We start from the raw sequence: 24,978 nt of genomic DNA, 5'->3' as shown, positions 1-24,978 counted from the left end.
GTGAATTTCATGGCACATCCAGATGTCAACTTTGAACCCCTAGAACCTGCTGGTGCCTCACCACCTTCAAAATGCAAACCTGAAAGTGGATGCTTTTTATAAAACCCCATTTTATATAGATGCCGGGGGTGTTAGGTGGGGACAAAAGATGTGCCCATGGTCTGTGCACAGCTTGTTTTAAGGCAGTAGCTCAACTCTTGGGAGGTTTCCACACGGAAAATATAATTTTTACTCATATTTCAAAACTTCGGCTGACAGGGCAACTTGGAAGACTCCAGGGCTACCAGGATGGGTGGGTGAGTGGGAGCCCCAAATAGGCCATACAGTATGGCCCCATACAGGCCATATTGTATGGCACAATCCTGTACCATACCATAGTCCAATTCACGATTCTCGCCTTTGATTTAAAATATGAGCTGCTCGCGTGTCAGCGTCTTGGTTCTATTTCCTTTCAATTCCTTATGCAATTCCTGGTTCAAAATGTGGCAGCCAGACTGCTAACTGGGGCCAGTTATAGGGAGCATATAACGTCCCTGCTGTAACAACTGCACTGGCTACCAATCCATTTTCAGACCCAATTCAAAGCACTGGTCATTACCTATAAATCCCTATATGGCTCGGGTCCAGACGGTCTGAAGGACCGTATCTCCTCACAGGAGCCTCCTCAGCTCTTAAGATCCTCCTCCTCCTCCGAGGAGGCCCTCCTCCTAGTCCTATTGCCTTTCCAGGTACACTTGAAGGGGACACACGACAGGTACCCACGAGAGAGGGCCTTCTCGGTGGCAGCTCCCATGTTCTGGAATGCTTTGCCCTCAGGAGGTCGGGCTGGCTCTCTTTTTTATAATCTTTCCATGGACAACTGAAGACCTCCCTTTTCAGGCAGACGTTTAATAACCGAGTTCTGCACTCTGGTTTCTAGCTTAAGAAGTCTGTTGCTTTTTAAAGTTTTAAATGTTTTTAATTATTTAATGTATTTTAAATTATTATTATGGTTTAATTCCTTTTAAATGCATAATTTATTGTGTTTTTTTATTCTACTTGCCGTAGGGTTCCTTGCGTAATTCTGTTGTAAACTGCCCAAGCTCTAGCACTACGGGGCAGTATGGAAATCAAAACAAGAACAACAACACTAGCATTCACATTGTGAATCATCCTGAGTCCCTCATCTGGAGAAAGGTGGCCTATAAATGGCATTAAATGAATGAATGAATGAATGAATGAATGAATGAATGAATGAATGAATGAATGAATGAATGAATGAATGAATGAATGAATGAATGAATGGAGATGCTCTTCAGCCTTTCCTCTGCAACTCTCCAAGCTGCTCACCTGCAGAGCTGTTCCCCATTGTTCAAATTTAGATGTTGCCTTACTGTGCGGGTGACCAAGCCCCCTGTGGAAGGAAAAGAAGAGGTCATAATCCAAAGCCAATTCAAATAACTCTGATGACGTTAGTTACCCAATCCAGTGCCATCACAGGTTAAATCACTCAGAAAGAGAGAACCTGAGCTGAACTATTTGGCCAATCCAGAAGGCATCCAGGACTGGGAGTTTTAGCAGTGAAGTGAAATCTAGAACACGCTGTGTCATTCTGTGACAAAATTATAAAACAGGAGGTAATACATCAAAGGGAAGACTTGTTTATTCTTCTCCTCCCCTGTTGAACTGAATGCTGCTAAAGAATATGGGAAGAGAGAGAACGGCTAAAATCCTGCTGGTGTAAATTTATATCACCCAAGCGTGATGATGTCATTGTCTGGCAATGGAAATTTTTTAATTTTGTTAAATTACATTTTTTTCCCTATATTTATTTTAATTTATTTCATATTCATATTTTATTTATATGCCCCCCTTTAGAATCCAGGGCTCTTTAGGGCTCAGTTTTGCCCTTGGGAAACCTTTGGGAGCCTCAGGACTTGTGGGGAGGTCTTTCATATTAGAAAATTATTAAAGGCTCCCTTGCAAAAAAAAGGGCTTCCCAAGGGCTAAGGGGATTCCTGGGGAGCCTCAGAACCTGAAGAAGAGCTTTAACAAATTTTTAATTTAATTAAGTTCATCATCAGATGATGAAAACCTCCCAGTCTGTGTGGCATAAATGTACACCAACAGGATTTCAGCCAGTTTCACGGCACAGGTTAAATCCCACTGCTAGTACCAAATGGAGCGGGGCCAATGAATCAATGAGATCCATGGTGTTCACTTTGCAAGTCCCATTCATTCAATGGGACTACCTTAGCTGAGATCAACAGTTAAATTTGGCCATATGGACTTAAAAGCTAAGAATAAAAAACTGAGGGTCTACTCATGTGGCATATCAGTGATGAACTCTCTCCTGGGTCAAATCATTCAATGGGATTATTTTTAAAGAGTACTGAAACTATTTGGCCATTAAAGCAATGTGTTTTTAAAATTCTCCTCTTACTCCAGCTTTCCGGCATGACCTTGAGGGCAAGAGGAACAAGGTCGTCAAAGGAGGCATCCAGAATCAAGGCACTGACATCTGGGTACGACATGGCGGCCCAAGTGGCTGTTGAAAGAAAGAAAGAAAGAAAGAAAGAAAGAAAGAAAGAAAGAAAGAAAGAAAGAAAGAAAGAAAGAAAGAAAGAAAGAAAGAAGCTGTTATTGGTTGCTTTTGAATACTGCCCGGGAGAAGTTAGAGAGACAAAATGTAATCTTTTGAACCCCAACTCTCAGAATATGCTAGCCACAAGGCAATCAGCTACAGTGACAGAGGGATGCTGGTCCTATCATTTGAAAAATAATCTTCCTCTATCTCTTGATAGATGGCTGGATAGCTCAGTGGTTTAAGTATCTTGCTGAGGAGCCTGGAAGTTCAATTCTCCACTGTGCATCAAGGGAGAAAATCCTTGGACAAGCTGCACAGTCCCAGGATGGCCCCAGAAGGAAATGGGGAACCACTTCTGAGTACTCTCTACCTGGAAAACCCTAAAAAGAGTTACTGTGAGATAGAACTGAGTTGAGGGCATACAGTTATGATTGTTATCTCTTGATGGAGTAGGGGAATCAAGAAACCTTCACGCCTCCTGTCTCATTAGCTGTTTAACTATCACGAAAGTCCCATCCTAAGCTGAGCTTTTACAACTTGAAAAGTCAACCATTCTGAGCTCTAATCTCTGGGGTCAGTGTCCTACTGCGAGTCTCAGCTACGAGCATACCTGCTGAGTCAACTGCTCAATAGGATGTCAACATTTATGTAACTCCCTGTGGCGTTCGCCCTCGTGCCCCCGCCTGACCCTCCGAATACAGAGCACAGGAAGGCAAACTAATGCTCCTTTTTACCCCGCTGCCACCAGTTGATCACTAAATCAACATTAATTATGGAAGGATGAAGATGCAGGTCCAAACTTCACTGTCTTTTGAATAAAACGTTTTTATTGATTGCAGATATCTGAATATTAATCATAGGTAACTTCTATTATCATCAATCTCAACCTTCTATTTGTCATTACAGTTCTTATTCACTTTTCACTCTAATCATACCTCAGATCTCCCAAATACCACACTCTGCTTCCTCCTCCACTCTCTCACTCTGACTCTGACTGACTGACTCACTCTCTGACTCCGCCTCTTTATTACATATCTCTCAGCTCCGCCTCTCAGCAATATTAGCCTAAAACATGAATATTCATAGCTACTTAACATAATAAGGGTGAATGCTACACTCCCATTCAGTCAATGGGTCTACTTTAGTGAGGACTAACAACAGTGTATCACCTCAAGTTCTATTTTTAGCTTGTGCAATTACAAAAGTTTAAAAGAATTTTTTTTTCAGGGCAAAGGGGGGTAGAGAATCTTGCCTGCTCATAGTCGGAGACTTTATAAGGACTACAGCACTCATTAATTAGTGTGAAGGAAGGTAACGGTTTAGATTTTCCTGACCAGCTGCATTAATACTATACATGATGCTGAACTACATTTTAGACGAGGCACAATTTGATGCTTTAGCCATGAATTGTCCCATAAATGGCTGAATAAACCAATCCGTCTTGTGTTATTTCTGGCTTGCTTCTCTCCTGCCCCCTTTGGTCAGCTCCTGTTTCAGAATGGGCAGCTGAGGAAACAAGCCACATCCACCGATTCTAAACGAACAGCAAGCCAGAGTTCAGACAAGCCAGAGTTCATGAACCAATAACATGCTATAATTTCTAATGGTGTTCTTTCAGGACAGCAACAAGCAGCAATACTGCAAAACCATAACATAGCTTACTGTTAGATATGATCCTTGCTCACCATCTCTTCCTGCCTCCACCCATGCAAACTGAGGGATGAAGTACTTCACCAAAGACTCAGATTGAGCCTGCCCCGATTCTAGTTATTCTCCGTTATAAGCAGGGGTTAGTATGTGTGTGTGTTGTGGCCTTGCCCGAGTCCCTTCCTAACTATCTCCTCCCTTCTACTATCTCTGTATACTGCAACTCCTTCTCCTTATCAGTAATGTTTACCCCCCCTGCCTATCTTTCAATGAGCTAGAGACCTCTAGAGCAGTGGTTCTTAACCTTTGTTACTCAGATGCTTTTGAACTGCAACTCCCAGAAACCCCAGTCAGGACAGCTGGTGGTGAAGGCTTCTGGGAGTTGCAGTCCAAAACTCCTGAGTAACCCAAGGTTAAGAACCAGTGCTCTAGAGTATCTCTTTCCCTCACAACAACCCTGTGAGATATGAGTAGGGTGAAAGTGAGGGATTGGCTCAGAGACATCCAGTTGAATGTCATGGCTCGTGGGGAGGGGGGGGAATGCTAGAACAGGCAACCTCCAACACTTTAACCACTGAACCACATGGCCTTGCTTGGATACCTGTAAAGCCACCAATGGACCAGGCGTAGAGGATGATGTCCTCCGGAAGGAAACCCAGGCGGTGGATGGCGTACTGCACCACGACATCCATGGCGTTGGCCTCGTTCTGAGGCAACGGCACCCCCTGAAGCAGGAGGGGGACGTGGTTAGAACTAGGTCACAACTGAGACACTTTATAAAGGAAAGCTGGAAGATGATGCACAATTGGGTCCAGAAAGAGACAGGAACTCGGGGGAAGAAATGATGGTGGCAAACGAGTACTTACGAGAACCCGTGGATGTTATTAAGGGACCTAGACCACTGGTTCTTAACCTTGGGTTACTCAGGAGTTTTGGACTGCAACTCCCAGAAGCCTTCACCACCAACTGTGCTGGCTGGGGTTTCTGGGAGTTGCAGTTCAAAAACATCCGAGTAACAAAGGTTAAGAACCACTGTCCTAGACGATGGTGAAATCTCTGCTCTATATAAGTAGTATGGATGCCTTGCTTTTGTTGTCTTTTGTTGTGTCTTACTCTGTTTTGTATGTATGAATAATAATAAAATAGAAAAAAAAGAACTAGGCCTGAAGCCACTTGGGAGCAAAGTGGGAGGAGAAAATAAGGTACCTGATCTGCCTCCCTCTCTGTTTTCCCACACAAATTCCTATGGTAATTACTGTTAACTTCATTTGCCTCCTGAGAGCAGGTTTCCCTTTGAAGTGAAGACTGATTACTTTTTTTGCAGTTGGGAAAACTCGGGTTGAAACTAGACAATTACAGTGCAGGTGTGCAGATTTGCAGCTGTGTATCCCTGGACTCTAATTCCCAGAAATTCTTATCTGCACATCTTGAATGCCTAAATTTTGGGCTCAAACAGAAGAGAGTGCAGTGGAGTGCCACACGGCTAGGTAAAGGTAAAGGTTCCCCTTGACAATTTTTGTCCAGTCGTGTCCGACTCTAGGGGGCGGCGCTCATCCCGCTCTTCAAGCCATAGAGCCAGCGTTTGTCCGAAGACAATCTTTCCGTGGTCACATGGCCAGTGTGATTTAGACACGGAACGCTGTTTACCTTCCCACCGAGATGGTCCCTATTTATCTACTCGCATTTGCATGCTTTCGAACCGCTAGGTTGGCGGGAGCTGGGACAAGCGACAGGCGCTCACTCCGTCGCGTGGATTCGATCTTACGACTGCTTTGTCTTCTGACCCTGCAGCACAGGCTTCTGCGGTTTAGTGCCACACAGCTACCTCTTCTAAAACTACTTCTTGTACAGACTGCATGCCCTGCTGTTTTATCCACTGTCTCAAGGAAAACATCTCAAAATACAAAACATTCCGGGACAGGGAGAAAAGGGTAAGAGAAGGAGTGAGAGAAACCAGCCTTTCCAGAACTTCTGAGCAAAAGGGAAGCAACTCAATGGAGGAGGCAAATTTCTCACTGGCAGACCTTGGCTGATAAACCTCCTCCCACGCAAAGCTGAATAAGACATGGAATGGGCTCCATCTCTGTTAGATTTAAATGGATGGCATCTACCATAGGCCCAAGAGGAAAGCAATGAAACATTGTGATAAAACTCACGGTGCTGCCTGCAAATCCAGGGTGGTTCCAGCCCAGCACAGAGTATCCAGCTACAACAACAAAAAAGGAAGGAGGAGGAGAAAAAAAACCAGGAGGACGAGAAGGGTCAGGATAACACACAATATTGTTTGTTGGTATGTGCTGTTGAACTGCTTCAACTTATGGTGACTCTTAACAGGGTTTTCAAGATGCATTAGACGTAGGAGGAGTGGCTAACCACTAACTCCCTGTTTGTTTCCAGAGCTGAGCAAGATTTCAAACCCCGGTTTCCTGACTCCTAGTCTATAACACTCTTCCCATCGCTCTGTCTACTACATCATGGCACATAGTACAGTGGTGCTTCGCTTGACGATGTAAATTCATTCCAGCGAAATCGCTGTAGAGTGAAAACATCGTAAAGCGAAATAAAAAAGCCCACTGAAATGCACTGAAACCCCTACAATGCGTTCCAATGGGCTGAAAACTCACAGTCCAGCAAAGATCCTCCATAGGGGCGGCCATTTTCGGGTGCCTGTATAGCGAAAAATGGCTCCTAAAAACAGCAGGGAGCCATTTTGTACACCCGGCGGCCATTCTGAAACCCGACAATCAGCTGTTTTTAGATCGTTGTAATGCGAAAATCGGTTCCCTGCTTCGGGATCATCGTGAAGCAGATTTTTCCCATTTAAACCATCGTTTTGCGATCGCTTTTGCGATCGCAAGAACCTAACCGGCGATTTCCTCGTTAAGCGAGGCAATTGTTAAGCGAGGCACCACTGTATTCCAGATTCAACAGTATTTCGGTCCAGCACATCATACCTGTTTCCCCCTTTCGTTTAGCTTGAAAAGAGGAAGAGTTACATACACAAGATGGGTTCGCCTCCTCTTTTATCCCAGGATAATTTTCCTTGCAATTGCTGGAAAACCAAACCAAGGCAAGCATCATCTCTACAGCACTGCACAAGAGGGAAGGAAACCTGGAGGAAATGTCCTGTGGGAATTCTCCCTCTGTTTGCAAAACCAGTTGTGGAGTGGCAAAGGCTCAAGGGCAGGGGCTCCTCACCACAGTGGCAAAGTACATGAGAGCTTGCCAGTCCCTGTTCGAGATGTCAAGGCATTCTGAAAACTTTCCAAGAAGAATTCCAAAACGAAGCAAACTTTTTTGATCCCTACGCACCCATGAGCTCAGCAGTTTTCTTCCCCACCAAGAGCAAAAGTACCTTGAAAATCAAGCTACCCAACAAATACTTTCAATTACCAATGGGGAAAGTAACAACACCGTACAGCTACTGGGGAAAAATGTTCCCCTAGACAACATTCTCCCACTCCACAGCTAAACCCAAAGGGAAATGGGATAGCTTCAGGTGGCAAGGGTCTTGATGTGGGTGCAGATGATGTTGTGATCCCTGCTGGTCAAAAAGTCCCAGAGCCTTAACCCTGCAAGCTCAGCCTCCACTACATCATTGGTTAAAACAGGCCAAGCGCAGAGGAACCCTACAGCATCTGCAGTACCAGACTCATGTCCAGTGCGCTGACTTTGGCAACTGTATACGGTTGCCACAAGCACCGGAAGAGGCATCGCACTGCGGCTTCAATCCTTTGCAAAGTCATCTCTCTCAGTCTGGCTGAAGAAAGGGAATTTCTCGCCCTTAGCTTATTCTCGCTGTGCTGCTTCCAACAGATGTAACAGTAATTTCGTTTTGTTAGATCAAAGGGAAACAAAGCCAACAGGGAAACTGTGTTGAGTCAAAAGGAGGGAATGGGGGAGATTTCTACCCCATCGCAATTATAAATTACAGCCTAGAGATTTCTTTCTTTTTTCATACTTCTGTAATTCCCTAGCCAGCATAGTTCCAAGTGCAAAACAGAGTAACTCTCTTAAGCTCTACTGTTAAGAAACCACCAGGGATCACGGTCCTGCACTCCAGGGAAGGGTACAAGTTACCAGCGGGTTTGCTATGCTTGTAAAGCATCCAATTTTCTAATTAAACTCAAAGGTATCTTAAGAAAGAGGCGGAAGGAACCTGGTTAAGTAATCAAAGCTTCTCTGTATCACACTGGGAAGATCCTTGGTTTAGGCTTACCTGCAGAATGCAAAAAACAGCTAGAGTATCTTAATATAAAGGTGCATTCAATTCACCACCTCACCCCGTGTCCCTGGGAACCTTTTATTATAACTCAAAGGGTTAAACAATCGAAGAAATCAAAGAGATGCACCATACCGTCCAGAGGGGTGGAAAGGCAGCCAACTTCATAAAAGCCTGCATTTCCTTCACAGCAAATCACCTACCAAGACAGAGGGAAGCAATTCTATCAAAACCCATCAGAAACTTGATTTATTCTGCAACAAGCTGGAGGTTTTGTCTGTTTCCTGGCAGTGTCGGAGTTTTCAAATTCTCCTTTCTTAAATTATAACACACAGTCTCCCACTCCTAACTCTGAGGGCCAGGAGATTCTGGGTATGGCTTCCCACCCCCCCAAAAAAACAACAACAAAAGACAGGGAATATTTTCAAGCTGTGCTATGTTTCGTGTGCAGACCTTCTGGTGGTTTGGATGGTAAAGGATGGATCTCAGCTGTGTGGCAACATGAATTTGGGATGGCTGAGGCTGATTTTGGCAATTCCCCCCCCCCCCATCTCCTTATGCTTCAAACCACTTAACAGGTTTTGGATGCTGAGTCACTGAAGCACAGCGCTATTAACACTTAAACAAAAGATTAGACGAGAGCCACTCTGGGACAGAGTGCCATCAGCCCAAACAAAATAAATAAAACCTGAAGTGTCAGCAGCATTCTTTGCCTTACCAAAGGTGCAATGCAGTGAGTGGGAACGTTCTCCAAGGGGCTTATTTTCATGGGTGGTTCTTAAACAAGGGTACTGGTGAAGCTGAGGCTGATTTGGCAATGAGGCATCTAGCGTTCAAAAGATCACTTACAGAAGTGGTTCCCTACTTTGAGTAAACCAGATGTTCCTAGACCACAACTCCCAGAAATCCTGGCCAGCACAGCTAGCGGTGAAGGCTTCTGGGAGTTTTCGTCCAAGGACATCTGAGAACCCAAGGCTGGGCACCACTGGAATAAAGCATCCATCTACCAGTTTCTGGCCTTGCGGTTCTGAGGTCCCTCTTCGGTCCATGAACATGGTGTCAATTTCATTTCCGTCACAAGCTGCCAGCTTTGCTCGTTTTCCGTTGCACTGAAGAGAGAGAGGAATTGGGACCTTAAGCATCTGCTTCCTGTTTCAAAGACTCCCAAATGCCCAACATCTCAGGGTGGGGTGGAGAACAGAGCAACAAATTAGGACTTTTGCATTAGCTGGGGACGGGGTAATTGTACCTTAGAAAAGTTAATTTTGGGGGACGACTACTTCCAGAAAATTCCTGTCAGCGTGGTTAGTGGGAGTTGAATCCCCGAGACTAAATTTTTTCAAGTTCTGGAAAAGAACTTGGAGGTAAGTTGGGAAACCCGGGCTCTTTTGGCCTTGGTTAGTTTCTACTTACTTCTTCCACCAACCGGGCTTGTCCTTGAAGCAACATGGGCATGAGGGCCTTCTGCAGCAGATACACCGAGCCTGGGTACAGCATTCGCCGTCCAAAGGTGTGAGCCACTATGAAGCTAGCGAGACATGATGACAGACAAAGAGAAACAGGAATAAGGAATCACCCAGCCTAGGCGATCACAGACTCCCCAGCCATGGATGGCAAATCTTGTTAATGGGAAATTATGTGTTTTTCACCCTGGGCATAAGCAAGCAAGACTCCGAAGTCAAACTAAATCACAACTATAATCCCAGTTTTCAAATTCCATTACTTTTCCTATTGGCCAGGCAACTGCAACATTCCATTTATTTCAGCCAATACTTTTACTTTTACTGTTTTTCTTTTATTGAACTTATACCCCGCCCCTCTAGACAAAGTCTACTCGGGGCGGCTTACACGAGTAATAAAACACAATAAAATAACAGACATAATAAAACCTACTAACTAAAGAGCTAAAGTCTATAGTCTAAATAGCTCTGTCTAACAATCTTGACTAATCACCACTTAGACAGAATTCCTAGCATTTTAAGGCCTACCCAGCCTATCACATACTGGAGGGAGGGAGGGAGAGAGAGGGAGAGAAAATTCTGTCTCATCACTATGGATAGGATTTTTGGGACTAACAAATCCCATAATTCTCCATTCCATGATTTTCACCTGACAGACAGAAACCTAAATGTGGCTCACCTGAGAAAAAGGCCTAAACTGGAAAGCAGGCCTAGCTCTACCTAGCTTCCTGTTCAGAAAGAAAGCTCCCAGTTGCACCAGGACAGAAACGGGAAGTTTGCGCAGAGCTGGGCTTAGTTGGTCTCAAAGATTTCCAATTTAGGCCTCTCTTCAAGGGGAGCCACACTTGGATATCTGTAAGATGTCTCTATGTCGGGTAGAACTCCCAAAATGGAGAATTATGGGATTTACGTATACTCCAAAAAATCCCAAAATACCATCCCTACTCATTAACTCCCATGAGCCATAAGTTCCTGAAGTCTCTGCCGAAAATGTATTAAAGGTAAAGGTTCCCTTTAACATTTAAAATGTATTAAAGGTAAAGGTTCCCCTTGACATTTAATCCAGTCGTGTCCAACTCTAGGGCGTGGTGCTCATTCCCGTTTCCAAGCTGTAGAGCCAGCATTTGTCCAAAGACAGTTATCAGTGGTCATGTGGCCAGCATGACTAGACAAGGAACACTGTTACCTTCCCACCGTGGTGGTACCTATTTATGTACTTGCCTTTTTACATGCTTTCGAACTGCTAGGTTGGCGAGGAGCTGGGACAAGCGACGGGGGCTCACTCCATCGCTCAGCCTCTAATATACCAAAGCCTATACATCAGATAGACAGAAGCCAATGGCACAGCTGCAGGAGGACACTCTTATTGCCAAACCAATCACTGTTATCAAGGATGGGCCTACAGACATTATTGGCCTAAAATTCTCCCATTTCCCCACATCAACTATACTAGCTAGGACTTTGAAAAATCGAAATACAGCATCTGGAGGGCCACACATCATCATCATCTGAGAACTGCAGAGCTGGAAGAGGGACCCTATGGCTCATCAAGTCCAGCCCCGGTCAAAGTGAGGCACAGTGGGGAATTCAATTCCCAAGCTCTGGTTCTGCAATCGGAGACTTAGACCACTGAAATATCTGGCTGTTATCCATCCCTGCCTTACATTTGACCTCAATCTGTCCAGGAGCTCCTGATTCCCCCAGTCACTCTTCCCTTCCATCACAAAGATTAAAGCAAAGGCACGGAGATTACCTGGCAATCTGGCAGGGCAGCTTCTTGAGGGTATGCAGAAAGCCGTTGACTGCACTTCGGTGCTTTGGTTCCGACCGCAGGAGGGGGACATGGCCCGAATCTGACCTGCAGAGGAGTTCAGGAGAATATGGGAGGCCACCATGATGACCTTTCTTTCAGACTGTGGTTAACCTCCTGAGGCTTTGTTACACCTGCCAAAGGTAGACAGTGCAAAGTAGCAGCAGCTTCCCCTCTTGGCAATTCATAAGTTCCTGCTTGGATTTTAGGGTGTGTACTGATCTATTAGATTGGTGAGAGCCCCCAAATCCAGGAGGGAGATTGTTAAATATCAGTGAGAAGCTGCTGCAAGTTGCACCCACGTGCCTTTTTGGAGCCATAACTAAGCAACAGGATTTTGGCCTGTGAGCTTTGGCACTTGCAGTATGTTATTTTTATTTTTAATTCAATTTAATTTGCATCGCTTCCTATTTTTAACCTGCCTTTCTCCCCATAACAGGACTCAAGGCAGCTCGCAAGGTTAAAACAAGTCAAATTAAAACCAAATAAACAGCACATTAAAATACAAACTAAACTATCATCTTAGTCAAAACAGGTCAAGCGATTAAAAGCATTAACTTTCTCCATTCCGGTATGAATGGTGAAGGTGCATAAAAGCTGGTCGCTGTGCATGCCCCCACAGAAAATGGGCACATGAGGAGAACAAGGAATCATACACACGGCCAGACAGTGTTGGAAATTAGTCCTATAGGACAGTGGTCCCCAACCTTGGGCCTCCAGATGTTCTTGGACTACAACTCCCAGAAGACTTCACCACCACCTCTGCTGGCCAGGATTTCTGGGAATTGAAGTCCAAGAACATCTGGAGGCCCATGGTTGGGGACCACTGCTAGAGGATGGTGTGAAATGTATACAGACTGGCTAGTGAATGTGCAGCCTTGTGGCGCAGTGGTTAAACCGCTGTACTGCAGCTAAAACTGTGCTCACGACCTGGGGATCAAATCCCAGGTAGCGGCTCAAGGTTGACTCAGCCTTCTATCCTTCCGAGGTGAGTAAAATGAGGACCCAGCTCGCTGGGGGGGGCAATGTGTAGCCTGCATAATTAACTTGTAAACTGCCCAGAGAGTGCTTGAAGCGCTGTGGGGTGATATATAAGCAGCACACTTTGCTTTTGCTTTGCTAAATCTGTGGACACCAGGCGTTGTAGCCTGGAAATGTGCAAAATCCCTTATTGTGGATCTCAGATGTTCCTGAAGTTCCCAAATGCCATTTTTGGAAGCTCACATTGACTGGCTAAGATGTAACCCCCCCCTCCCAAATGCCATTCAAACAGGGTCTCATAAAGATGTTGGTGAGCCAGCTACAACACAATATTGTGAATTAGAGCAGGAATCGTCTGACATCAGCTTCTTCTAGAAAGAACTGGTTCTCCTCAAGAAAGAGAACAGGGATGGGCAGGTGAAAGGAGATTAGAAAATGCAAGGCTTTCGTTATTTCTTGCTGCCTACCCACCGGCTTGTAGCCTCGTCCCACCGGAAATCCACGGGCCAACTCCTGAAGTCAAAGTTGTAGCTGGCAAGCTTCTTCTGTGAGGCCCAGAAAAGAAAAAGAAGGGGGGAAAAAGAGAAAGAAATCAAAATTTACAAACTTGGATTACAGCATCTCGCAGGTCAAAGGAGAAGAAATGTGTGGCCCTCTGAACATTGCTGGATTACAACTCCCATCAACCCTAGTTTTAAAAAGCCAATGGTGTGGGATGGTGGACATCCAGATCCACCTCCTTGCTTTCAAGCCGGTCATAAGATCAGCCTTCTCCCGGTTTAATTGCAAAGGTTAATGAGCCCATCTGGCAGATCAAGACAAGCACAGAACAAAGAACAGGTTGAAGAGATGGCAAGTCCCACAGGAACTATTCTAAAGGGATGGAGACCCAGTGTGGTTCAATGGTTAGAGCGCCGGCCAAAAACCTGGGAATACAGGTTCGGATCTACACTCCACTCTGAAACTTAACTGGATGGGCCAGTCTCACACTCTCAACCGGACCTGCCTCGTAGGGCTGTTGTGAGGCAGAGGAAAGCCAGCCAGGCAAACCACTGGGGGTGGGGGGGGTTTGAGGAAAAGCGAGATACAAGTGGAATCTACAAGTAAAACAGATCAAGGAAATAAAAGAAATACTTGGCAAGAGGACAAGCTGTGGAACAGATACAGAGGGACTGTAGCATCTCCTTATGATATCACCCATTACTGATAGTTATAGAGCTGGAAGTGACGACAGTTTTGAGGGTCTAGAGCCTTTTTAACCATCCTGCAGGTCTCAATAAATCCGGGGTGGAGGGAAATTCAGCCCCCAAAATTGCAATTTGCACCTTGGCAGCGTTGCTATTCATACCACAATCTCCCCTCCTCCTGGGAAAAAATGGTGGTTTAAATAGAAATAAGAAGTGATTGGGTCATCTTCTTCTTTCTAAAAAAGTGCTTTTAAGCCCGAGAAAGAGGCAGGGGAAGGATTGTGTATAAATGGCAAATTGTGTTCCGCAGAGGTCTCTGGAAACATCATCTGCCATTTTGGAGACCCATTTGCAGGTATGTGTTGCAGTGTCTGGGAAAGCTTGGCAGGCTGCATGCAGCTTATGGGCTGCCCTTTGTTCGCCCTTGCTCTCGAGGAAACACTTTTTATACGACCTCTCCAGGGTGGTCATAGTTTTTCTTGCGGCCTTCATAGCTGCAGTAACTGAATCTTTTCCCTCCAGGGTGAACAGAGAAGAGAGAGAGCCTCCTGAGCCACAGCTCTTCCTGTTCAAGAAGCCTAGCGTTGGTTCTGACTACAGCTCCCAGAATCCCCCTGGCTCAAGTAAGGAAGATTGTAATTCCAATAAAGAGCCATTCGGGACAGTACCTGGGAGTCACGGTGCCCTTACCTTGTGCTCGGGTGTCCCATACCGATGTGCATCTTCAAGGATAGTGATGAACTCAATGTACTGAGGGTTTGTCCAGCGGCCTATGCCTGAAGGGAAGAGTCCTCATGGTCAGTGACTAGAGCCCAAAGCTTTGTGGTCCATTCTGCCTGAACACACCTCCATGGTGCCAACTTCCCTCTCCCCTCCCTTCCTGTCTCTCCTGAAACAACCACCCTTTCCGGAAAGCCTTTGATTCCACCTGTCCCCGGCCCTCACAAATACAAATATTTTTCTCCCCTGTCACTCTTGCACCTGTCATCCTTTCTCCTCCATGCTTATTCTCTCCCTTCTTCTGCACTGGAGACCCCTCTATCTGCACATTTGGTTTTTATCTGCCCACATTCACTGGCGGCACCACTTAACAAGACAACTAAGGTCATCTGATTCCTTATCATTGCTACTAAACCCCGCTGAAATCGAGGGACATCACATCTCCCGACTCAGGGTCAAAACAGACACAAGCTTAGCCCTATTCAGAAGGAGTGCTCTCTTAATTGGTGAAAGTCATTTGCTTGTCACAACATGTGCTTTTTCTCAACAATATATCTTACATGTAGTGGACTCTGTTCTGCAACTAGTCACTGGAAGATAAACACGGGCTTAAGTCTGAGTCCTGAGTCACGTATCTCTGAGGAAATTTTGTGGGCAGGTTAATCAGAGGCATTTCCCTTAATATCTACTTTGACACCAAGCAGACTTATACTGTACCTTTCAGATCCCAGGAAGGGCTCACCTCTGAGGCAGGCAATCCCGGCCAACAAGAGCATCAAGGTCCCGACATAATGGGAGATAGCAACCACTTTTGACACGGTGAGATATCCTAAAGGTGGAGACAAAAAAAGAAAGGGAAAATGATCAGAATAAGGCTTTGGAAATCAAAATCTGCTTTGTCCTAGACGATTTCCTTACAGAGGAAATTATATGCCAGTGGCTGGGGATAATGGGAACTGTAATCCCACCACATGTGAAGGATGCCAGGTTGAGGGACAGCTGTTGCAAAAACAGTGAGAGTTCTGAGGAAACATCTGCAAGGCAGGACCGAGTTTTCCCAACACGCTGTGACATTTGTCATGCAAGCAGCACAAAGGGCCCTTTGTCAGACAGTGCCGCAGCAACTGCCTTGTGACTCCCCACTCTGGGCTGTACTTCTTTAAGTAGCAACCATGAGAAAGCCACACAGTCTTCTAGGCAAACAGTGCTGCTCTATCTTCTCCCAGTTGAGAGCCTCCCTTCTTGCCACAAATGTAAATGGGAACGATATTTTTAAATGGCTTTGGTAACAGGAGTTGACCACCCTTAGTGGGCATCATTATGCATGAGTATTCTAGGCAAGGTGAGATCTCTAAAGGAAGGTCTTCGGCAGAGATGCAGCAGCTGGACAGGAAACTACCCGGCACTGCAGATGAACAGCTGCGTACTGGCACGGACGGAAAAATCCAGCACCAACCAACTCAAAGTGCAGGCGCTGGACGAAAGGTGGCATGACCTGAGCAATCGGGCACACAGAGGCATCTGGGGTGCCTTTTTGGGCGTCTCTCCAATATGTCCAATTTACTTCCTACAGCACGCCAACAAGTCTCTCTTTTGAGAGACAGTTGAGAGTTCCAGCATGAAATGAGGGACCTGCTGTCCTGCATAGGAAGACCACAATCTTCTTAATGTGGTCCATCTGGGGCCTGCAGTTACCCTTCTGGCCATTTTCATGCCATAAGCAGCATGCCAAAGTTCAGGCCCGCTACCCTTTCCTTCCCCTGCATAAAAGGAGATAAGTTGTCCTGCCCGTCTGCAAGGTCTCCACGGTACAGCAAGGCCATCTGGCACTCTCCTAAACCATAAAGAGCTGCAGCAAGGCTGTGTTTTTTGTTTGTTTTTTTTGCCTGTTCTTGGCAGTTCTGCAGCCTCTCAGGAGGGGAGCCTCCTAAAACCAGGAAGATTTGTGAAGGCCGTACCCCCACGGACACTGTTTTCACAATGGCTGACACCAGCTCTCCCAAGATTTCACAGGTTAACCCAACCAGGAGATGAGAGCCGGGCTGTTTTCTTCATGTCGAGTGGCACTTAGCCATAGGCTTACTCTGTTTGTGAGCCCTACAGCAAAGTTAGCACACATCCTGCCAAGAAACTCACACCGAGCAGCAGCGCATACCTTTTCTGTACAGGTAAAACACAGCGAGCGGGGAGGAGTAATAGGAAATGGACCACAGTACGGAAGCCTGCAAGGACAGAGTAAAGGAAGGGGGTTAAGACACACTGAGAACCAATTTTTCCGAGGTGTTTTGAAGAAAGGGGAGGGCTCTCCATAGATGCACTGGGTTAAGAAAGGAAACCAAGAGCATTAGGCTAAGTTTAAGAGCTTGACTAAATAGGGAACCGGAAAGTGCCGTGCATTGCCCAGAAGTAGGGGGGTATCCATAGCTACCAGCAAAACCCACAAACCTTCAAGGAGCGAAGGGCAAGTGAAGATGCTTTCATTATCTACACCTAAGAAGTCTCTGCTTCTCTCAACAGCCTCTTAAGAAACAGGCAACAGGGGAACTGAGGGAGCGCTTGAAACGGGAAAGAAAGGAGTCAGCATGCAGAACAAAGCGGTAGACGTCAGGGGCCTACCATTTCAGAACGAAGGTGCGAGGAGCTTCTCAAAAATCCAAAGTGCAGGTAGCCAGAACATCAGACAGTTGGGTATGGTATTTCCTAACCCTAACAAGCTACCAGATTATTATTGCTAAAATTGTAGACTAAAAGCATGCATATATGTACAAACTGCACAGGGGCATTAATATGCCCCCCTGCATTTGATGTGGTTCAATCCAAAATCTTGTCACCTCTGTCTATATGGCCTCCCTGTGTGAGACTTGATCTGGACTACACCTATAGCAGAAAGAGTGAAGGCAAGAGGCGAAGGGGACGACAGAGGACGTGATGGTTGGACAGTGTCACCGAAGCGACCAGCATGACTTTGACCCAACTCCAGGAGGCAGTGGAAGACAGCAGGGCCTGGTGTAATCCGGTCCATGGGATCACTAAGAGTCGGACATGACTTAACAACTAAACAACAATAACACCTATAACAACGAATACCTGACATTATTACTTTTCTGGGACTACAATGCCCATAACCTCTCAGCTGACATGCTTATAAAAACATCTTTTGCATGATCCTAGAAGCAGCAATGGGGTGCTAGTATTACCAGTTCTTTTGCAAACAGCCAAATTATGTTTCGAATATCCTCTCCAAGATAAAATATCCCCAATAGTAACACTAGTAATGGAAAGAATCATTAGAAGAAAAACAACAGGCCACTAACACAGCAGGGAGTTCAAACGACTACAATCATTCTACTTCACGTACTAGCACGTGAGTAGGTTAGGCTGTACTCCTGTGTCAGTCACCTGTTCTCAACAAACTGCTTGTTTCAGATAGACGACTGGTTAACTATTACAGCCCTAAACTTATCCAAAGTGGGCTCAAGTTAAAGGAAGGCAGATTTTGGTTGAATATTAGGAAAAACCTCCTGTTAGAGCAGTACATCAATGGAACCAATGACCTCGAGAGGTGGTGAGTGATCCAACGCTTGAGGCATTCAAGAGAAATTTAGAGAACTACTTGGTAGATATCCTTTGATTTGGATTCCTGCTTTGAGCAGGGGGTTGGACTTGATGGCCTTATGGGCCCCTCCCAACTTCATGGTTCTGTGATTCTATGATTCCATTCTACACCTTATTCTGCTGCACAAGTACATCAGCACCACATCACTATAGGGGTGATGGGAAAGGAGAGACTCACCAGTGCAAGGATGCTGTCTGCATGTTTTTCAAGAGTTCGTGGTTGGTAATATGATTCCTGTGGGATGAAATGAGATATGAATGATTAGATTTCAGCTTCTAGAACTGGCAGCCAGCATGATTATAGGCTAGAAGATTTGGAGGCTCTCACCCAAAAAAAGTCACTTTCCAAGTTCTGAGCTCTTGATTTATTTATTTTTTTAAATCTTCAGAGGACTCACAGGCGCTAAAGATATTAACCAGTCAACTTTTCATTCATTTTTGCTGGGAACAATATTCCCACTTGTGGAAGACTGACCTCTTTTCTGATAATGGTCTGGTACCCATATGAATGTTGCAACCTTCATAGGTTTGCACCAAAACAGCCATTCTGATGACTCACATGGTACACAAGATTTTACGCAACGACTACAGTTGGGGTGGGGAACACTTGTGTCTCCAGATACAGTGGTGCCCCGCTTGACGATTACCTCGTTAGATGAGGAAATCGCTTAACGATGAGTATTTTGTGATCACTATAGCGATCGCAAAATGATGTTTTATGGGGTTTTTTTGTTTAACGACGATCAGTTCCCTGCTTCGATTTTTTGCTTAACGACAATCAAAAGAGCTGATAGTTGGGTTTTCAAAATGGCTCCCACTGTGTTTTAGGATGGATTCCTCGCTATATAGGCACCAGAAAATGGCCGCCCTATTGAGGATCTTCGCTGAACGCTGAGGTATTTCGGCCATTGGAACGCATTGAACCGGTTTTCAATGCATTTCAATGGGTTTTTTTTACTTTCGCTTGCCGACAATTTCGTTCTACATCGATTTTGCTGGAACAGATTATCCTCGTCAAGCGAGGCACTACTGTATTGTTGGTCATCAACTCCCAGCATCCCACATCACTGTCCATGCTAAAGTTGAGGACTTGTAGTTCAACATCTGGACAAACTAGCCATCCTCTATTTCTGAACTGTTCAATGGCAGGTAATTAGCCCAGAAGAGAATTGTAAAATGGGGTATCCATCTGAAAAGCCACGTTACTGGAAAAGGTTGCTTTCAGTCTTGCATTCAGACTGGTAAATCGGGGAAGTTGTGGGCTGGTTATGAAATCAAATGTTTTTTTCTTTTTTTAAAATAAGAATCTCAAGGTCCACCAACCGGAAGATGGTTTGGTGCAAGAGGTTGTTTACTGCAGTTGTAGGGGGAAAGCACACCCAGATCTACTTGTACACATCGAGGGGATTTACAGCAGATTGACCTCTGGCCACTTGAAAAATGGCAACAACATAATGATCTTCTCACTCTCCCTATGCATTATACTATTGAAAGGAACAAATCTTAGGATGAGCATATCAGGAATTTTTTTAAAAAATGAGAACAAAATGTTATGGCATCTTAAAGACTAATTGCTATATTTACAGTGGTGCCTCACTTAACGGGCACTCCGTTTAGCGATGAAACCGTATAGCGACGAACTTTTTGCGATGTCTCCTATGTGGTTTTTTTTAATTTGCGGTGATTGGTTCCGTTTCACTTACCGATCATCGCAAAGCGATGATTTTTAACAGCTGATCGGCGGTTCCAAAATGGCTGCCAGGTAAAAAAAATGGCCGGCCGCTATGTTTAGGGACGGATTCCTCACTTAAGAGGCAGCGAAAATGGCCGCTGTATGGAGGATTTTTGCTTTAAGGTGAGTTTTAAGCCCGCAGGAACGCATTAAACAGGTTTTAATGCGTTTCTATGGGCTTATTAAAATCGCATAGCGATGAAATTGCTTAGCAGTGATTTTTGCTGCACGGATTAACGTCGCTATGTGAGGCACCACTGTATTTGCCATATTACTGTGAGCTTTGATGGACAAGTCCACTTCCTCAGACATGAAAGTGGGACTACATGGTAAATATTTATACATCTCCCACAAACCAAAGAAATTGTTTGTTTCCTGGGCATAAGTTGTTGATAGTGTGGCATTTCACACCCAGCAGTGACCTTTAAGACCTTTGTTGATATTCAGTTAACCTCCCAGGATGACCGGTGGCTGAATTAATACCAGGTTATAGATGACTAGAAGGAGCAACATGGGAATGAGTATCTCTCGTCACCAATAGGGCTTGTGAGGTGGAGCTGGTTTGTTAGTAAGGAAATCTAGCTCGGAAATAGCAGATACAATGTAAGATTTTACATTTGATAGTGGCCTAAGAAAACCTGGTACACATTGTCCACCTGAATCCACCGAGATTGGTATTTGTTTTTGCCTGATATGCTAGCACAGGTTAGCATGGCTACCTCTTCTACAACTATAGAATAAGCAGAAGTCCCTATTTGCACAGAAATACTAGCCTCCTTTCAGTCCTGGAGCTCAAGACAAATGACTGGGCTCAGAATCCTGTAATTCAAACGTGGCTGTTTGCACCAGATTCTTATTGAGAGGGCCTGGGGTTGTGTTATAAAAACCAAGCCTCTAGTGGAAAATTAAGCCCTAGGGACACTGCATTGGGGAACGTAGCAACACTATCTTTCCTACAGTACAGAACCAGCAAATCCCTCCAAATTGGCACAACAAAAGCTGGCAGCTGACACAATGCACTTGTTAGCAGTGTGATATGCACCGCATATACAGCCAGCATCTGTGTGGGTTAGGATGGCATAAGATGATGATGATCAAGAAAAATGGGCAAGATCTTTTTGCATCGCATCAAAGATTGCACAGAACATTATCTTCTGAATGGTAAAAGATAAGCCCGGGTGTGTTACCCTTTGCTTTGCAGAATCACGGTGAGGCACAAATGTGATTAAGAAATATACATTTTCCCGGGAAAGCTCATTCTTGCCGATAGAAACCATCAATGTGTTTATCCTTACTGCTGCAAGACATGCCAGCTGCAAAACTCTGAAGTTTTCTGTTTCAGAATTTGGGACAAAGAGGAGAATCAAGGCAGGTAATACATCTGTGCAGGCAGGGTTGAGGGTCATAAGGTCTACCAGAGGTTGTTCGATTTCAATTCCCATCAGCCTCCACCATCAGCTGCACTTCCTCCAACCACTGGGAGCTGCAATCCCACAAAAATCAGGAGAGCCAAACAGTCTTCCGCCCCGGCTGTTATGTGACACGGTTAGTTCAGAGGCTACAGACTTCAGATGTATGTGTCACACCATACAAAAACAGCTATCACCAGAAGATAGGGGGTGGACGTTTTATGGATGTTCTTACAAAACAGGAAGAAGGTCCCTGATTTTTCTAGCTATTTCCAAAGAGGAAGTGTCTACTTTACTATTGCCACACTGCTACCACAACTGTGACAGTCCTCTATGGTGCAGGAGGGTGCTCAGAGCATGCTGTGACACCACAGAGCCCTCTGAGGCGTTAGGCAGAACGTTGCACAGAGTTTAGGAGAGGAAAGAAAGCTGAGGGGCAGAGAGGCAAATCCAAAATGGTAGAAGATTGAGAAGCCCTGTATCACTGCTACGCGAGATCCCAGGAACCAAGAGCCTAAGGACGCCACAACCTTTGAACTATGGGTCTGAAGAACCTTTTATCATGTGGAGAATCAAAGAGGATTATCCAAAACTTCTGTTCTATTCCCTACAAAGGCTAAGTAGTCATTAATATATAATGTTTCGAAGATACTGATTCACCAATGTGTATGCTGGGAAGAACACAGCACATTGTAAGAACTAATATTAAATTATCCAAAAGCAGTGGGTACTGTACTGTCTGCAGGCAAGCCAATGGAGATGTATATAAAGAGGCCACTAACACAGGAGAAGGGACGTGGTGGCGCTGTGGGCTAAACCGCAGAAGCCTGTGCTGCAGGGTCAGAAGATCCGGCAGTCGTAAGATCGAATCCACGCAGCGGAATGAGCACCCGTCGCTTGTCCCAGCTCCCGCCAACCTAGCGTTCGAAAGCATGCAAATGCGAGTAGATAAATAGGGACCACCTCGGTGGGAAGGTAACAGCGTTCCGTGTCTAAGTCGCACTGGCCATGTGACCACGGAAGATTGTCTTCGGACAAAACGCTGGCTCTACGGCTTGGAAACGGGGATGAGCACCGCCCCCTAGAGTCGAACACGACTGGACAAAAATTGTCAAGGGGAACCTTTACCTTTAACACAGGAGATGAAGTAACCTGGTCATCCCATTTCTCAGAGTGCAAGCAGTGTATGCAAATATACCATGTAACTAATATTTTTCCTCCAAATAGGTTTGACTAGAGAGACATGCCATGACAATGATTTTCAGTCTGAGTTTTGGGAACCCCCTGAGCCATTGGAAAGCTTAGCAAAGGTACCTTATTGAGGAGATCAGTATTAGCTACCACATCCATACACCCTGGAAGGAAAATAAAAGTTTGCAAAAAGCAGTTTGCACACATCTTTTTGAAGTACCATGAGTTGAAGCCAGCCTTAGCCCATATCCACCAAAACTTGTGTGACATGTTAATTGTGGCTAAGCTAAGTCTCATGGATTTCTCTTCGTTTGCTCTTCCCATGGTGCGGTCACAACCCCACATTCTGCAGGAAGCACTGTTAAGTTTATACAGGGAAACGCTGAAGGGAGCTAACAGGACTTTGGGGGCTCCCAAATTCTTTGCAACATCCAGCAGATCCCTGGGAGACGCTTAGGAGTTGTTTATTAGCCCAGTCAAGGCAGATAACATTCTCCGAAGCTTTGATGTCATTTAATTAGGACTTGTTGTTCAACTCCTCCTGCATGGTGGTTACACTTCCCCTTAAGAATCAGGTTCACAGGTTTATAAGAGCTTCCTCTTGAAAGCCTTGTGGGTGGGGGTGGGAAACTCCATTGCATGTAGTCACCTCTAATATCTTGTGTTGATACATCTACTGCCTGCTATTTACCAACAGATAGCCTTGTGAGAATTAACCTTGGGTGGGTGCCTTTTGACTCCCATCAACGCCACCAGGACAGCCCATGATTGAGTGACCAAAACACCCAGATGGCCAAAGGTTCACATTCCTGCATCCATCCATCCATCCATTACTCATGCAATATAATCTGATCTAATTGTGATGTGAAGCACACAGAATTGGACAAGAAGCTTCATTTGGATCAGAATGAAGCCAGGTTAATATTTGGGACCTGTTATCAGAATGTATTAAAAAACCTTTATGAGCTTCATATTTGCAGACGGATGCATTTCTAAATGCCTGGTTTCACCGTTAAAAAACATTTGAGAGCATATGAAGTTGGGGAAGAGCAGATAATCACAACAGAGCATATTTCAAACTCAAGACTGTTGTAGGTTCACTCCACAGTCCTGGTCTCATTCCCCTCAGGTAGCACTGGGAAAGATCATAGACTGAAACTCTGGAGAGCTGTTACCATTCAGTATTAATGAATGAGCCACAATGTAACCGATAGCCTGACAAAATATGAGACAATACCCTTTTTTTCTAACTGACTGACCTTTGAAATCATTCTTGCTAACCTGGCTTGAATTAAATAGGCTTATCAATTTAGTCAGGTAGAGACTGAGAGAGGAATTTCGCATATCTAAAATTCCCTGTCAAGATACTGGAGGCATACCAATTTTAATGGACTGTAGCTACCAGCAAGAAAAAAAAAGACCAAACGTAAGATAGTCTATAAAAAAACCCATAGCTTTGACCCAAACAGGGCTGTTAATATCAAGACCTTTTGACCTCTTGGAATTATGAATTTATAGGGTGACCCATAAGTCAAGATGACTTCACAGCACTAACAATGCCAGTTACTAAAGGCACAGAGTTTTACAGTATTTCTTCAGATACTCGCCTGAAGCTATATGTAGATTTCTTTTTACTGACTGCTTCTAATTTTGCTTTCAATTCTCTTTGCTTTCCTACAATGCTTGTGTAACTGATTTAACTTGAGCAAGTTAGGAACTGCATTGAAAACTTATGGACCGAGATGGGGCTTTTTTTTTTTTTTTTAAATCCATATTTTATTTAAGAGACTAGGAGATTTTAAGAGAGAGGCAAATATCCAACAGGGGCAGCCCTGCCAGATCAAAAAAGTTTCACCGGTTGGATCTTTCTTTGCAAGGGACTGACAAAATGGTCCTCTCAGTAAAGCGTCTGTCACCCCAAATTTAAGAATGATGGGGAAGAAGAATAAGCCTAGAGTGGTCGAAATGACTAGACAGGCGGGGTATAAATACAATTTAATAATAATAATAATAATAATAATAATAATAATAATAATAATAATAATAATAATAATAATAATAATAAAAATGCTGCATAACATGGGCTTTTTTTTAAAAGATCTCCTTCTGGTTGCTGTTTCTAAGAGGTTTATTCTGTTTTACTTTCACTTCTGACCCCCTCCAACCACATCGATCACCTCCTCCTGTTTTGATAATATTTATAAGAGAAAATGAATACTGTAAATCCTTTCCTATGTCACACAATGGTCTCTCTCGGGGGGAGGGGGGCGAGGGGGAAAGGCTCAGATCCTAAGGTGGGTGTATTCTCGAAGGTGGGTGTGCCGTACACCGGATGAGGGTCTCCCCTCTCCAATTCTCCGGCACCCTCTACCTCCTCCTCCCAGAGCCCATCTCAATGGGGTCCCTTTACAACACGGGGAGACCAAAGGCAAACCAGA

General features: G+C 44.8%; 1 protein-coding gene across 1 annotated transcript in view; it reads right to left on the bottom strand.

Annotated features, from left to right (window-relative positions):
- The window catches only part of ABHD16A (abhydrolase domain containing 16A, phospholipase), a 33,011-nt gene that overhangs the window by 7,703 nt on the left and 330 nt on the right, over window positions 1-24,978 (bottom strand). Inside the window, exons 2-14 of the mRNA XM_078388679.1 lie at window positions 18,387-18,443; window positions 16,749-16,815; window positions 15,336-15,422; window positions 14,564-14,649; window positions 13,158-13,231; window positions 11,649-11,753; window positions 9,849-9,963; window positions 9,443-9,544; window positions 8,571-8,634; window positions 6,370-6,419; window positions 4,815-4,938; window positions 2,423-2,527; window positions 1,330-1,393 (exon numbers count right to left, since the gene is read on the bottom strand). Of these exons, the coding sequence (XP_078244805.1) occupies window positions 1,330-1,393; window positions 2,423-2,527; window positions 4,815-4,938; window positions 6,370-6,419; window positions 8,571-8,634; window positions 9,443-9,544; window positions 9,849-9,963; window positions 11,649-11,753; window positions 13,158-13,231; window positions 14,564-14,649; window positions 15,336-15,422; window positions 16,749-16,815; window positions 18,387-18,443 (1,100 nt within the window). The remainder of the gene's footprint in view (window positions 1-1,329; window positions 1,394-2,422; window positions 2,528-4,814; window positions 4,939-6,369; window positions 6,420-8,570; window positions 8,635-9,442; window positions 9,545-9,848; window positions 9,964-11,648; window positions 11,754-13,157; window positions 13,232-14,563; window positions 14,650-15,335; window positions 15,423-16,748; window positions 16,816-18,386; window positions 18,444-24,978) is intronic.

Source organism: Pogona vitticeps, chromosome 2 (assembly GCF_051106095.1).
Source record: "Pogona vitticeps strain Pit_001003342236 chromosome 2, PviZW2.1, whole genome shotgun sequence".
Lineage (NCBI taxonomy): Eukaryota > Metazoa > Chordata > Lepidosauria > Squamata > Agamidae > Pogona > Pogona vitticeps.
This window is presented reverse-complemented; position numbering and strand designations above follow the sequence as displayed.